The sequence below is a fragment of the Crassostrea angulata genome, chromosome 2, assembly GCF_025612915.1.
Source record: "Crassostrea angulata isolate pt1a10 chromosome 2, ASM2561291v2, whole genome shotgun sequence".
NCBI lineage: Eukaryota > Metazoa > Mollusca > Bivalvia > Ostreida > Ostreidae > Magallana > Magallana angulata.
The window spans coordinates 33,206,087-33,220,265 of NC_069112.1; the positions used below are offsets into that span (position 1 = coordinate 33,206,087).

General features: G+C 40.1%; 2 protein-coding genes and 4 long non-coding RNA genes across 6 annotated transcripts in view; 4 read left to right on the top strand and 2 right to left on the bottom strand.

Moving 5' to 3' along the window:
- LOC128172146 (uncharacterized) overlaps positions 1–771 on the top strand; it is a 30,637-nt gene extending 29,866 nt beyond the window's left edge. Inside the window, exons 4-5 of the long non-coding RNA XR_008242203.1 lie at positions 94–234; positions 688–771. This is a non-coding gene — a long non-coding RNA (uncharacterized LOC128172146). The remainder of the gene's footprint in view (positions 1–93; positions 235–687) is intronic.
- The window catches only part of LOC128172124 (neurocan core protein-like), a 184,665-nt gene that overhangs the window by 74,921 nt on the left and 95,565 nt on the right, over positions 1–14,179 (bottom strand). The window lies entirely within an intron of this gene.
- The window catches only part of LOC128172143 (uncharacterized), a 44,510-nt gene that overhangs the window by 27,084 nt on the left and 3,247 nt on the right, over positions 1–14,179 (bottom strand). The window lies entirely within an intron of this gene.
- LOC128172144 (uncharacterized) lies at positions 4,669–5,865 on the top strand. Its single transcript, XR_008242201.1, has 3 exons — positions 4,669–4,948; positions 5,429–5,514; positions 5,762–5,865. It is a non-coding gene; the product is annotated as an uncharacterized LOC128172144 (long non-coding RNA).
- On the top strand, positions 6,563–7,764 carry LOC128172145 (uncharacterized). The gene is made up of 3 exons (XR_008242202.1): positions 6,563–6,842; positions 7,328–7,413; positions 7,661–7,764. It is a non-coding gene; the product is annotated as an uncharacterized LOC128172145 (long non-coding RNA).
- On the top strand, positions 12,335–14,171 carry LOC128172135 (uncharacterized). The gene is made up of 4 exons (XM_052837902.1): positions 12,335–12,614; positions 13,432–13,535; positions 13,755–13,921; positions 14,049–14,171. Exons 1-4 carry the CDS (start codon positions 12,546–12,548, stop codon positions 14,156–14,158), a joined length of 450 nt encoding a protein of 149 aa, XP_052693862.1. The 5' UTR covers positions 12,335–12,545; the 3' UTR covers positions 14,159–14,171.

Here is a 14,179-nt window from a genome sequence, read left to right on the forward strand (position 1 = left end):
GCTATATTGTAACATATAGTGAAATTAATTCCTTGTGTGAGACCTAAAGAGAAACATGAACTTTTATTTGAATTGCATTTTTTCGAATTTCAGGAGTTGTCTCCCTTGTTAAAGATCAACAATGGCGGATAAACAATGCGGGATGCTGTCTTGTCACCAACGGTGAAATTTGACACCTGTATACCCGTATTTCAATCAACAGTCTCAGTCCTCGTTGTTGTGTACATCAGACAGGTAAGAAAATCAAGATAATTGTTTGCAATCATTTTAATCAGATAAACAATGAAAAATATAACATATTTACATGAACTGAGAACCCTATAAAAGGACATTTCACATTTTACACACTCTCATCATTCACACATTACCATACATTAAGTGCACATTATTTAAACAGAGCAATCATTAAATGTAATACAAAATTCATATGATAGGTATAATATAACAAACATTTCAAACATGCTAACTACACCCCCCCCCCCCACCCACCCACCTATGATAACCCCCCTCCCCACTTAGCTACTTCCTGTTTAACTTTGGATCTGTTAGTGACTTACTATAAGTGTCTTTAGACTTTTTATCATAGAGCTGATATCTTTTAGATCTATGAAATTTTCTTTGGAATTTATATTTTAATAGTTTTTGTTTCATTTTAAAGTAATTTTGCCTATTTTGCTGTTGTTTTAGATGATGGACCACTCTACTTCCTTTTACAACAGGTGCCCCTACAGATTCACAAAGTTCCAATGTTGAATTTCCATGACCCTGATTGAGTGAGTGCACAACTTTATGTATTCTACTTTCAAAATTTCTACTTCTTGTAATACATTTTGGATTTGATTTTAAATATGCCCTATTAACAGATTCAGATTTTTGTGTACAAGTGTGATATTTAATTCTATCAAGATTATTAAGTCTCAAAGTCAGATTTATACAGTCTTTTGACAACCACATGTCTTCTTCTGTCATGCTTAATTCAAAGTCACGAGGCAACACTGAAGAGTTCCACTTGTTGTTTTTCAGTCCGCGACAGGAGAAGAAATGAAGTTGTCCTTGGTAGCAGCTGATGATGGAACGGACAGCAGTTTACATGGCCCGTTTCATCAAAGGTACCGTATTTTTCCGACGATTAGTCGGTATTTTTTTTCTCTGAAGCAGATCACCCGACTTATCGTCTTGTTTGACTTGTCGTAGGCTCGAGGTCAGAAAATTGTTAAAAATAGCATTTAAAATCTTGGTTTTAATAATCTTGAGTTGGCTGTGTGATTGAAAATTACGTTGTTGAATTCACTGTTCATCTTTAATAATTATCATTTCACTCATCTGTTAACACTTAAATACATAATAATAACAACAGTTATTAAAAGTTTTACCGTTCCGTTTTTATAAACACATTGTTTCATGGTTCTATGTATCACTAGTAGTATAAGATAACATTGCGCAGTAAAATTGAAACCAAATTTGAATGGAAGAAAATATTGCAGTAGGTCCGGGGGATGTTTTTTAAATTTATTTATTTTATTAGTAAAGAGTTGTTAGTGGAAAGTATAAATCAGAAATATTTTATGGTCAAATTCAATCTTAAAATACGTAATCGGCAATTATCAATACTACTGTTTATACAATAGGTTGTGTTAATAATCTTGCCCTAAGGCTGAGATCTATGTGGCAATATCACTCCTTGTGTATATAAAGAGTACTGTTATAATAGTGGTTATAGTTCATTGATTAATTATTGTCCAATTCTTTGATTATTGTTAGGTAAATTTTTTTTGGAAACGTATGTATGTCGTATATCGTCATTATCAAGTCGTACAAATGATCGATCTACAGTACCTGGCCATAATACAGTACGCAAAATGGGCGCCGTAAAATCAAAACAAATATACACAAATTTCCTTTCTTGATTTTTCAGTTGTTGTAGAGTAACAAGTTTTGACAGTCACACGCATCCATACATTAGCGTCATAACTGACGTCACTTGCAATAAGGGTTCCACTAGTCTATTCTTAGAATAAAAAATACGTCATACAAAATGGCTCCCAGAGGGTATCATTTACAGGGTATTGTTGATCGTCGGAAGTAAACAGACAGGAATTTCCAACCATTCTACCATTGTCAGGATTATCGAGTTTGAACAAATTTCATCTTGTTCTACTAGGAGATAGATTCTTTTCAAGAAATTTGGTAAGTTAAAACGTATGAATAAATGGACAATATCAACAGGGCAAAAGCAGACGATTGTTAGTATGAGTAAAAATGGATTAAGTAGCCGGAAAATTTCAGAGTTGATTGGAATTAGCCCAAATACTGTGCAGAAGGTGCTAAAACGGAATTCTGATAGAGGTTCAGTGGAAAACAAGGAAAGATCGGGAAGGAAGAGATTGGTGTCGGACAGGGGGGATCGTGTTTTGGAAAGATTGGTTAAGAAAAACCGGCGACAGACTTTGTCAGATTTAACCAGTGTTTTTAATGATTCTGTACCCGAACTAGTTTCTAGCAGAACAGTTCGACGTAGATTGAAGGAGCAGTGTTATCAGCGTTGCTCTGTTTCCAAGAAAATAACGATATCAAAGAACAATCGTTAATCCCCAGTTTCCTGGTCTCGGTCTAAATTAGCTTGGACAGTTGAAGAAAACTGGTCTAAAGTCATCTTTAGCGATGAAATGAAAGTTGTTTTGGGCAAGGACAAGAAAGTTCATGTTTGGAGGAAACCTGGAGAGCGATTTCAACCCGCTTGTCTTGGTATGTACAGCAGTCACTCCCCCCACTCTGGCATATCAGCCATGTTTTGGGGCTGTTTATCATACAATGGTGTTGGAACTTTGATAGAAGTTGAGGGGAATATTAATTCCGAGAAGTATATTTCTGTTTTGGATAACAATTTGTGGCCAATTGTTGCGAAAGAATTCAGTGACAGTCCGTGGATGTTGCAAGAAGATAACTGCCCCGTACATCAGTCTAGACAGACGGTTGCATGGAAAGATGAAAATAATATAGATACACTTACATGGCCAAGTCAATCACCAGATATTAACATTATTGAAATTGTATGGAGAACAATTAAGATTCGATTAGAACACCGCTTACATGAAATCAAAAATAGACAGGACTTGATTCGCGTTGTTAAAGAAATATGGGCCTCGATCTCTTCCGACACTATAAAAAGTCTGTATACGTCAATTCCTAAAAGATTAAGGGCTGTAATAAAGGCAAAAGGATATATTACCAAGTACTGATAAGGTAAGAGAAATTTTCTTTAAATCATGTGAAAAAATAACAAACAAATCTTCCAAATGTGAAAAAGTTTTACTGACACGGCGGCCATTTTGATTACTGTATTATGGCCAGGTACTGTATTTCTAACAGTGACTATGTAAAACAATAGCGTGTAACTGCATTACTGGATACAAAGTAAACAAGTTTCATCAAATCATATAGTAATTGCTAAGCTTTCTGCACTTGAGATCCCCCTTTGAAGTCGGACACAAGACAGGGGCATGCCCATGACACCGGAAATTGTTAAACAAACATTGACCACGCGCTGAGTCAACAGGTGGCTAGTTATGTAATGGTGAATACACTGGCGATAGTCAGAGTGGATAATTATTTTAATGCTTGGGAATAAAATATTTCTGACAAAGTAAGTTTAGTTTAGCATAACATGCGATATCGGGAATTGTTTAAAATGCAAGCGACTTTGTAGATGTTACCGGTATTTGAAAATATGATTCATAAGTATAAAGCATAATTGTTTAACTGTTAATCATTGATAATAATTGGTAGCAATATCGGGGACATCGTGGCATCATACACTGATAATGTAACTGCAGTTTTATACGCCATTTTGAAGTGATAAGATCGACGTATGGTCTAAATCGACGTATCGTAGGATTTTGTTAAAATTTTGGCCAAAAATGAGGAATTCAACGAGTCATCCGCATCGACAGGTCGTCGGGAAAATACGGCAAGTACGTGACTTGAGTAGTGTTTGTAGCAGTTTTCGTACTCGGTCTTGCATCTAAGCTTCAGGTCCAGGGCAAATCTCCTCTGCATGGATTCTCTCATAGCTTTTGTTCTTCCAGGAAACATGTGACTGCTGAATGGAGCCTTAACAGTCTGTTTTCTCTGAGATTCAAAGAAGTGGTGCAGGTCTTTGAGGTTTTCAATCATATGCCCTTGATTTTCAGATGCATTGGAAGCAGCAGCACTATCTCCATCACTGGTGAAATGGGAAATGATGAGTGGACAGCATCACTTTGCAGCTCACTGATGCATTCCGCAGCCCATCTCTTTTTGTCTTTAATGGTGGTCTCTGGAGGAATGGTTGCAGTGCAGCCTTCATGTCCGGGGCAGGTAAATTCCTTTCCCTTGGCTCTAAGATGGGTGCCTTTCTTGCACAGTTTATTGCCACAAAACACTGCCACAACATTGTTCTTCTTGGTAACATTTTCACTTAATGTGTATGTAACTTGTGTGGCAGCTTGGAATGGTGTTTTCCCTATCGCACTGAAGGTGGCATTGTTATACCGGGCATCTCCTTCGGCTCTTATAGGTGTATTGGCAAGTCCACATTTCTCGTTAAGCTCTTGAATGTCCTGCCTTATTTTCTTCATGCTGTTTTTGCTCACATCAGTGATGATTTTGCCTACTTTGTTGCAGGTCTGATGAATGTTGGTGGCTGATGCTGGTTCGATGTTTGCGCAAAGAAGCATACCACGCATGCCCTCTGTTGTAAGGCCGGTACCCAAGTGGCCGACAGCCATGGCAACATTAAACTGTGCGGCTCACCGTCCCCTTCCTGATCGACTGACTTCCTCGTACAGCTTTTCAGGGTGACTGGTGTAATGGCACTTCTTACATCGAATGGAAAGGATCCATGCCAGGCCTCTCTTTTCCTCCCCATGCTGGTTTTAGTCCAGTGAACTGTCACAGTCTGGGAATTTCTGTGAGTGCTCTTTAAATGCATGGTTCCATAGTTTAGCAGTTTTTTATTGATGGAGCACTTTGAAAAGTCTGGAATTGGGGTTCGGTGACTCTGCATCCATGTAGGAGTCTACCAGCTGCACTTCACTTGGCCCGGGTCGCAAAATCTTCATTTGACTGCCTCTACGCTCAGCATCGCTTATTGTGAATATTCCATCCTTCTGCTGCTGTACGACATCCTGAAACTCTTCTTCACTCAGCCTTTTTATAGGACATAAACACTGTACTGGGCTGGTGGTCCCCCCCCCGCCCCGCCCTGCCCCGCCCCACTTAGCTACTTCCTGTTTAACTTTGGATCTGTTAGTGACTTACTATAAGTGTCTTTAGACTTTTTATCATAGAGCTGATATCTTTTAGATCTATAAAATTTTATTTGGAATTTATATTTTAATAGTTTTTGTTTCATTTTAAAGTAATTGTGCCTATTTTGCTGTTGTTTTAGATGATGGACCACTCTACTTCCTTTTACAACAGGTGCCCCTACAGATTTACAAAGTTCCAATGTTGAATTTCCATGACCCTGATTGAGTGAGTGCACAACTTTATGTATTCTACTTTCAAAATTTCTACTACTTTTAATACATTTTGGATTTGATTTTAACTATGCCTTATTAACAGATTCAGATTTTTGTGTACAAGTGTGATATTTAATTCTATCAAGATTATTAAGTCTTAAAGTCAGATTTACACAGTCTTTTAACAAGCACATGTCTTCTGTCATGCTTAATTCAAAGTCACAAGGCAACACTGAAGAGTTCCACTTGTTGTTTTTCAGTCCGCGACAGGAGAAGGAATGAAGTTGGCAGGACTTTCCGCACTGTCCTTGGTAGCAGCTGATGATGGAACGGACAGCAGTTTACATGGCCCGTTTCATCAAAGGTAAGTCACTGGAGTAGTGTTTGTAGCAGTTTTCCTACTCGGTCCTGCATCTAAGCTTCAGGTCCAGGGCAAATCTCCTCTGCATGGATTCTCTCATAGCTTTCGTTCTTCCAGGAAACATGTGACTGCTGAATGGAGCCTTAACAGTCTGTTTTCTCTGAGATTCAAAGAAGTGGTGCAGGTCTTTGAGGTTTTCAATCATATGCCCTTGATTTTCAGATGCATTGGAAGCAGCAGCACTATCTCCATCACTGGTGAAATGGGAAATGATGAGTGGACAGCATCACTTTGCAGCTCACTGATGCATTCCGCAGCCCATCTCTTTTTGTCTTTAATGGTGGTCTCTGGAGGAATGGTTGCAGTGCAGCCTTCATGTCCGGGGCAGGTAAATTCCTTTCCCTTGGCTCTAAGATGGGTGCCTTTCTTGCACAGTTTATTGCCACAAAACACTGCCACAACATTGTTCTTCTTGGTAACATTTTCACTTAATGTGTATGTAACTTGTGTGGCAGCTTGGAATGGTGTTTTCCCTATCGCACTGAAGGTGGCATTGTTATACCGGGCATCTCCTTCGGCTCTTATAGGTGTATTGGCAAGTCCACATTTCTCGTTAAGCTCTTGAATGTCCTGCCTTATTTTCTTCATGCTGTTTTTGCTCACATCAGTGATGATTTTGCCTACTTTGTTGCAGGTCTGATGAATGTTGGTGGCTGATGCTGGTTCGATGTTTGCGCAAAGAAGCATACCACGCATGCCCTCTGTTGTAAGGCCGGTACCCAAGTGGCCGACAGCCATGGCAACATTAAACTGTGCGGCTCACCGTCCCCTTCCTGATCGACTGACTTCCTCGTACAGCTTTTCAGGGTGACTGGTGTAATGGCACTTCTTACATCGAATGGAAAGGATCCATGCCAGGCCTCTCTTTTCCTCCCCATGCTGGTTTTAGTCCAGTGAACTGTCACAGTCTGGGAATTTCTGTGAGTGCTCTTTAAATGCATGGTTCCATAGTTTAGCAGTTTTTTATTGATGGAGCACTTTGAAAAGTCTGGAATTGGGGTTCGGTGACTCTGCATCCATGTAGGAGTCTACAAGCTGCACTTCACTTGGCCCGGGTCGCAAAATCTTCATTTGACTGCCTCTACGCTCAGCATCGCTTATTGTGAATATTCCATCCTTCTGCTGCTGTACGACATCCTGAAACTCTTCTTCACTCAGCCTTTTTATAGGACATAAACACTGTACTGGGCTGGTGGTCCCCCCCCCCCCCCGCCCCGCCCCGCCCCGCCCCACTTAGCTACTTCCTGTTTAACTTTGGATCTGTTAGTGACTTACTATAAGTGTCTTTAGACTTTTTATCATAGAGCTGATATCTTTTAGATCTATAAAATTTTATTTGGAATTTATATTTTAATAGTTTTTGTTTCATTTTAAAGTAATTGTGCCTATTTTGCTGTTGTTTTAGATGATGGACCACTCTACTTCCTTTTACAACAGGTGCCCCTACAGATTTACAAAGTTCCAATGTTGAATTTCCATGACCCTGATTGAGTGAGTGCACAACTTTATGTATTCTACTTTCAAAATTTCTACTACTTTTAATACATTTTGGATTTGATTTTAACTATGCCCTATTAACAGATTCAGATTTTTGTGTACAAGTGTGATATTTAATTCTATCAAGATTATTAAGTCTTAAAGTCAGATTTACACAGTCTTTTAACAAGCACATGTCTTCTGTCATGCTTAATTCAAAGTCACAAGGCAACACTGAAGAGTTCCACTTGTTGTTTTTCAGTCCGCGACAGGAGAAGGAATGAAGTTGGCAGGACTTTCCGCACTGTCCTTGGTAGCAGCTGATGATGGAACGGACAGCAGTTTACATGGCCCGTTTCATCAAAGGTAAGTCACTGGAGTAGTGTTTGTAGCAGTTTTCCTACTCGGTCCTGCATCTAAGCTTCAGGTCCAGGGCAAATCTCCTCTGCATGGATTCTCTCATAGCTTTTGTTCTTCCAGGAAACATGTGACTGCTGAATGGAGCCTTAACAGTCTGTTTTCTCTGAGATTCAAAGAAGTGGCGCAGGTCTTTGAGGTTTTCAATCATATGCCCTTGCTTTTCAGATGCATTGGAAGCAGCAGCACTATCTCCATCACTGGTGAAATGGGAAATGATGAGTGGACAGCATCACTTTGCAGCTCACTGATGCATTCCGCAGCCCATCTCTTTTTGTCTTTAATGGTGGTCTTTGGAGGAATGGTTGCAGTGCAGCCTTCATGTCCGGGGCAGGTAAATTCCTTTCCCATGGCTCTAAGATGGGTGCCTTTCTTGCACAGTTTATTGCCACAAAACACTGCCACAACATTGTTCTTCTTGGTAACATTTTCATTTAATGTGTATTTAACTTGTGTGGCAGCTTGGAATGGTGTTTTCCCTATCGCACTGAAGGTGGCATTGTTATACCGGGCATCCCCTTCCGCCCTTATAGGTGTATTGGCAAGTCCACATTTCTCGTTAAGCTCTTGAATGTCCTGCCTTATTTTCTTCATGCTGTTTTTGCTCACATCAGTGATGATTTTGCCTACTTTGTTGCAGGTCTGATGAATGTTGGTGGCTGATGCTGGTTCGATGTTTGCGCAAAGAAGCATACCACGCATGCCCTCTGTTGTAAGGCCGGTACCCAAGTGGCCGACAGCCATGGCAACATTAAACTGTGCGGCTCTCCGTCCCCTTCCTGATCGACTGACTTCCTCGTACAGCTTTTCAGGGTGACTGGTGTAATGGCACTTCTTACATCGAATGGAAAGGATCCATGCCAGGCCTCTCTTTTCCTCCCCATGCTGGTTCCAGTCCAGTGAACCGTCAGAGTCGAGGAATTTCTGTGAGTGCTCTTTAAATGCATGGTTCCATAGTTTAGCAGTTTTTAACCGGGTTTTCCAAAGGAAAAATCCGGTTTTTAAAATGGTGAAAATGGCGGGCGGGCGGGCTTGCGTGCGGCTGCCAAAAGGGTTCCCTCATTGTACGGATAACTCCTCCTACAGTTTTCAAGATAGGAAGTTGTTCTTTTGCAGATAAATTGTACAAATATCAGACGTGTGCATATTGCTAGGATTTTGATTTCTGATTATTTATGAAAAAAATACCAGCTTTTGAACTTAGTCATTTTTTGGCAAAAAATTGCATATAGGGTACCCTCATTGTACGGATAACTCCTCCTACAGTTTTCAAGATAGGAAGTTGTTCTTTTACAGATCAATTGTACATATATTAAACGTGTGCATATTGCTAGGATTTCGATTTCTGATAATTAATGAAAAAAGTACCAGCTTTTGAACTTAGTCATTTTTTGGCAAAATATTGCATATAGGGTACCCTCATTGTACGGATAACTCCTCCTACAGTTTTCAAGATAGGAAGTTGTTCTTTTGCAGATCAATTGTACATATATCAGAGGTGTGCATATTGCTAGGATTTAGATTTCCGATAATTAATGAAAAAAATACTAGCTTTTGAACTTAGTCATTTTTTGGCAAAATATTGCATATAGGGTACCTTCATTGTACGGATAACTCCTCCTACAGTTTTCAAGATAGGAAGTTGTTTTTTGCAGATCAATTGTACATATATCAGAGGTGTGCATATTGCTAGTATTTCAATTTCTGATTATTAATGAAAAAAATACTAGCTTTTGAACTTAGTCATTTTTTGGCAAAATATTGCATATAGGGTACCTTCATTGTACGGATAACTCCTCCTACAGTTTTCAAGATAGGAAGTTGTTTTTTGCAGATCAATTGTACATATATCAGAGGTGTGCATATTGCTAGTATTTCAATTTCTGATTATTAATGAAAAAAATACTAGCTTTTGAACTTAGTCATTTTTTGGCAAAATATTGCATATAGGGTACATGTACCCTTTCACCTTATCCATTTCACTGGATACGGGTTGACATGGATTATGGATACAGTTCACATAAAAGAAAACCCGGTTTGGTGTTACATTGACAGCTTTTCACTTGTTTCTTGATGGAGCACTTTGAAAAGTCTGGAATAGGGGTTCGGTGACTCTGCATCCATGTAGGAGTGTACCAGCTGCACTTCACTTGGCCCGGGTCGCAAAATCTTCATTTGACTGCCTCTACGCTCAGCATCGCTTTTTGTGAATATTCCATCCTTCTGCTGCTGTACGACATCATGAAACTCTTCTTCACTCAGCCTTTTTATAGGACATAGACACTGTACTGGGCTGGTGGTCCCCCCCCACTTAGCTACTTCCTGTTTAACTTTGGATCTGTTAGTGACTTACTACAAGTGTCTTTAGACTTTTTATCATAGAGCTGATATCTTTTAGATCTATAAAATTTTATTTGGAATTTATATTTTAATAGTTTTTGTTATACCCCCTGCAAACGAAGTTTGGGGGGGTATATAGGAATCACCTTGTCCGTCTGTCCGTCCGTCTGTCCGTCCTTCTGTCTGTGCAATCGTGTCCGGTCCATATCTTTCTTATGGAGAAACATTGGAAGTTTTAACTTCACACAAAGATTGCTTATGACCTAAGGGTGTGTCATGATCTTGACCCAAGGTCATTTGGGCGAGGTCAAGGTCACTGGCAGAAAAAATACAAAATTCTTGTCCGGTCCATATCTTTCTTATGGAGAAACATTGGAAATTCTTACTTCATACAAAGATTGCTTATGACCTAAAGGTGTGTCATGACCTTTACCCAAGGTCATTCGGGCAAGTTGAAGGTCACTGGCAAAAAAAACATACAAAATTTTTGTCCGGCCCATATCTTTCTTATGGAGAAACATTTGAAGTTCTTAATTCATACAAAGATTGCTAATGACCTAAGGGTGTGTCATGACCTTGATCCAAGGTCATTTGGGCAAGGTCAAGGTCGTTGGGAAAAATAGTGCAAAATTTGTGTCCGGTCATTATCTTTCTTATGGAGAAGCATTGAATGTTCTAACTTCACACAAATATTGCTTAGGACCAAAGGGTGTGTCATGACCTTGACCCAAGGTCATTTGGGCAAGGTCTAGGTCACTGGCAGAAAAAGTGCAAAATTTGTGTCCGGTCATTATCTTTCTGATGGAGAAGCATTGAATATTCTTACTTCACACAATTATTGCTTATGACCAACAGTTTGAAAAAAAATAGAGCAGTTGTTATTTAAAGAAAATAGACGGTGAAATAGAGTCATCCAATATTTCCTATAATTGGAAAAATACACGCATTATGATTTTTATCTTAGCGGAGGGTATCAATTGTGAGCTTGCTCACAGTACCTCTAGTTTCATTTTAAAGTAATTTTGCCTATTTTGCTGTTGTTTTAGATGATGGACCACTCTACTTCCTTTTACAACAGGTGCCCCTACGGATTCACAAAGTTCCAATGTTGAATTTCCATGACCCTGATTGAGTGAGTGCACAACTTTATGTATTCTACTTTCAAAATTTCTACTTCTTGTAATACATTTTGGATTTGATTTTAAATATGCCCTATTAACAGATTCAGATTTTTGTGTACAAGTGTGATATTTAATTCTATCAAGAATTTTAGGTCCCAAAGTCAGATTTACACAGTCTTTTAACAAGCACATGTCTTCTGTCATGCTTAATTCAAAGTCACAAGGCAACACTGAAGAGTTCCACTTGTTGTTTTTCAGTCCGCGACAGGAGAAGGAATGAAGTTGGCAGGACTTTCCGCACTGTCCTTGGTAGCAGCTGATGATGGAACAGACAGCAGTTTACATGGCCTGTTTCATCAAAGGTAAGTCACTGGAGTAGTGTTTGTAGCAGTTTTCGTACTCGGTCCTGCATCTAAGCTTCAGGTCTAGGGCAAATCTCCTCTGCATGGATTCTCTCATAGCTTTCGTTCTTCCAGGAAACATGTGACTTCTGAATGGAGCCTTAACAGTCTGTTTTCTCTGAGATTCAAAGAAGTGGTGCAGGTCTTTAAGGTTTTCAATCATATGCCCTTGATTTTCAGATGCATTGGAAGCAGCAGCACTATCTCCATCACTGGTGAAATGGGAAATGATGAGTGGACAGCATCACTTTGCAGCTCACTGATGCATTCCGCAGCCCATCTCTTTTTGTCTTTAATGGTGGTCTTTGGAGGAATGGTTGCAGTGCAGCCTTCATGTCCGGGGCAGGTAAATTCCTTTCCCTTGGCTCTAAGATGGGTGCCTTTCTTGCACAGTTTATTGCCACAAAACACTGCCACAGCATTGTTCTTCTTGGTAACATTTTCACTTAATGTGTATGTAACTTGTGTGGCAGCTTGGAATGGTGTTTTCCCTATCGCACTGAAGGTGGCATTGTTATACCGGGCATCTCCTTCCGCTCTTATAGGTGTATTGGCAAGTCCACATTTCTCGTAAGCGCTTGAATGTCCTGCCTTATTTTCTTCATGCTGTTTTTGCTCACATCAGTGATGATTTTGCCTACTTTGTTGCAGGTCTGATGAATGTTGGTGGCTGATGCTGGTTCGATGTTTGCGCAAAGAAGCATACCACGCATGCCCTCTGTTGTAAGGCCGGTACCCAAGTGGCCGACAGCCATGGCAACATTAAACTGTGCGGCTCACCGTCCCCTTCCTGATCGACTGACTTCCTCGTACAGCTTTTCAGGGTGACTGGTGTAATGGCACTTCTTACATCGAATGGAAAGGATCCATGCCAGGCCTCTCTTTTCCTCCCCATGCTGGTTTTAGTCCAGTGAACTGTCACAGTCTTGGAATTTCTGTGAGTGCTCTTTAAATGCATGGTTCCATAGTTTAGCAGTTTTTTATTGATGGAGCACTTTGAAAAGTCTGGAATTGGGGTTCGGTGACTCTGCATCCATGTAGGAGTCTACCAGCTGCACTTCACTTGGCCCGGGTCGCAAAATCTTCATTTGACTGCCTCTACGCTCAGCATCGCTTATTGTGAATATTCCATCCTTCTGCTGCTGTACGACATCCTGAAACTCTTCTTCACTCAGCCTTTTTATAGGACATAAACACTGTACTGGGCTGGTGGTCCCCCCCCCCCCCGCCCCGCCCCGCCCCGCCCCACTTAGCTACTTCCTGTTTAACTTTGGATCTGTTAGTGACTTACTATAAGTGTCTTTAGACTTTTTATCATAGAGCTGATATCTTTTAGATCTATAAAATTATATTTGGAATTTATATTTTAATAGTTTTTGTTTCATTTTAAAGTAATTGTGCCTATTTTGCTGTTGTTTTAGATGATGGACCACTCTACTTCCTTTTACAACAGGTGCCCCTACAGATTTACAAAGTTCCAATGTTGAATTTCCATGACCCTGATTGAGTGAGTGCACAACTTTATGTATTCTACTTTCAAAATTTCTACTACTTTTAATACATTTTGGATTTGATTTTAACTATGCCCTATTAACAGATTCAGATTTTTGTGTACAAGTGTGATATTTAATTCTATCAAGATTATTAAGTCTTAAAGTCAGATTTACACAGTCTTTTAACAAGCACATGTCTTCTGTCATGCTTAATTCAAAGTCACAAGGCAACACTGAAGAGTTCCACTTGTTGTTTTTCAGTCCGCGACAGGAGAAGGAATGAAGTTGGCAGGACTTTCCGCACTGTCCTTGGTAGCAGCTGATGATGGAATGGACAGCAGTTTACATGGCCCGTTTCATCAAAGGTAAGTCACTGGAGTAGTGTTTGTAGCAGTTTTCCTACTCGGTCCTGCATCTAAGCTTCAGGTCCAGGGCAAATCTCCTCTGCATGGATTCTCTCATAGCTTTTGTTCTTCCAGGAAACATGTGACTGCTGAATGGAGCCTTAACAGTCTGTTTTCTCTGAGATTCAAAGAAGTGGCGCAGGTCTTTGAGGTTTTCAATCATATGCCCTTGCTTTTCAGATGCATTGGAAGCAGCAGCACTATCTCCATCACTGGTGAAATGGGAAATGATGAGTGGACAGCCATCACTTTGCAGCTCACTGATGCATTTCGCAGCCCATCTCTTTTTGTCTTTAATGGTGGTCTCTGGAGGAATGGTTGCAGTGCAGCCTTCATGTCCGGGGCAGGTAAATTCCTTTCCCATGGCTCTAAGATGGGTGCCTTTCTTGCACAGTTTATTGCCACAAAACACTGCCACAACATTGTTCTTCTTGGTAACATTTTCACTTAATTTGTATGTAACTTGTGTGGCAGCTTGGAATGGTGTTTTCCCTATCGCACTGAAGGTGGCATTGTTATACCGGGCATCTCCTTCCGCCCTTATAGGTGTATTGGTAAGTCCACATTTCTCGTTAAGCTCTTGAATGTCCTGCCTTATTTTCTTC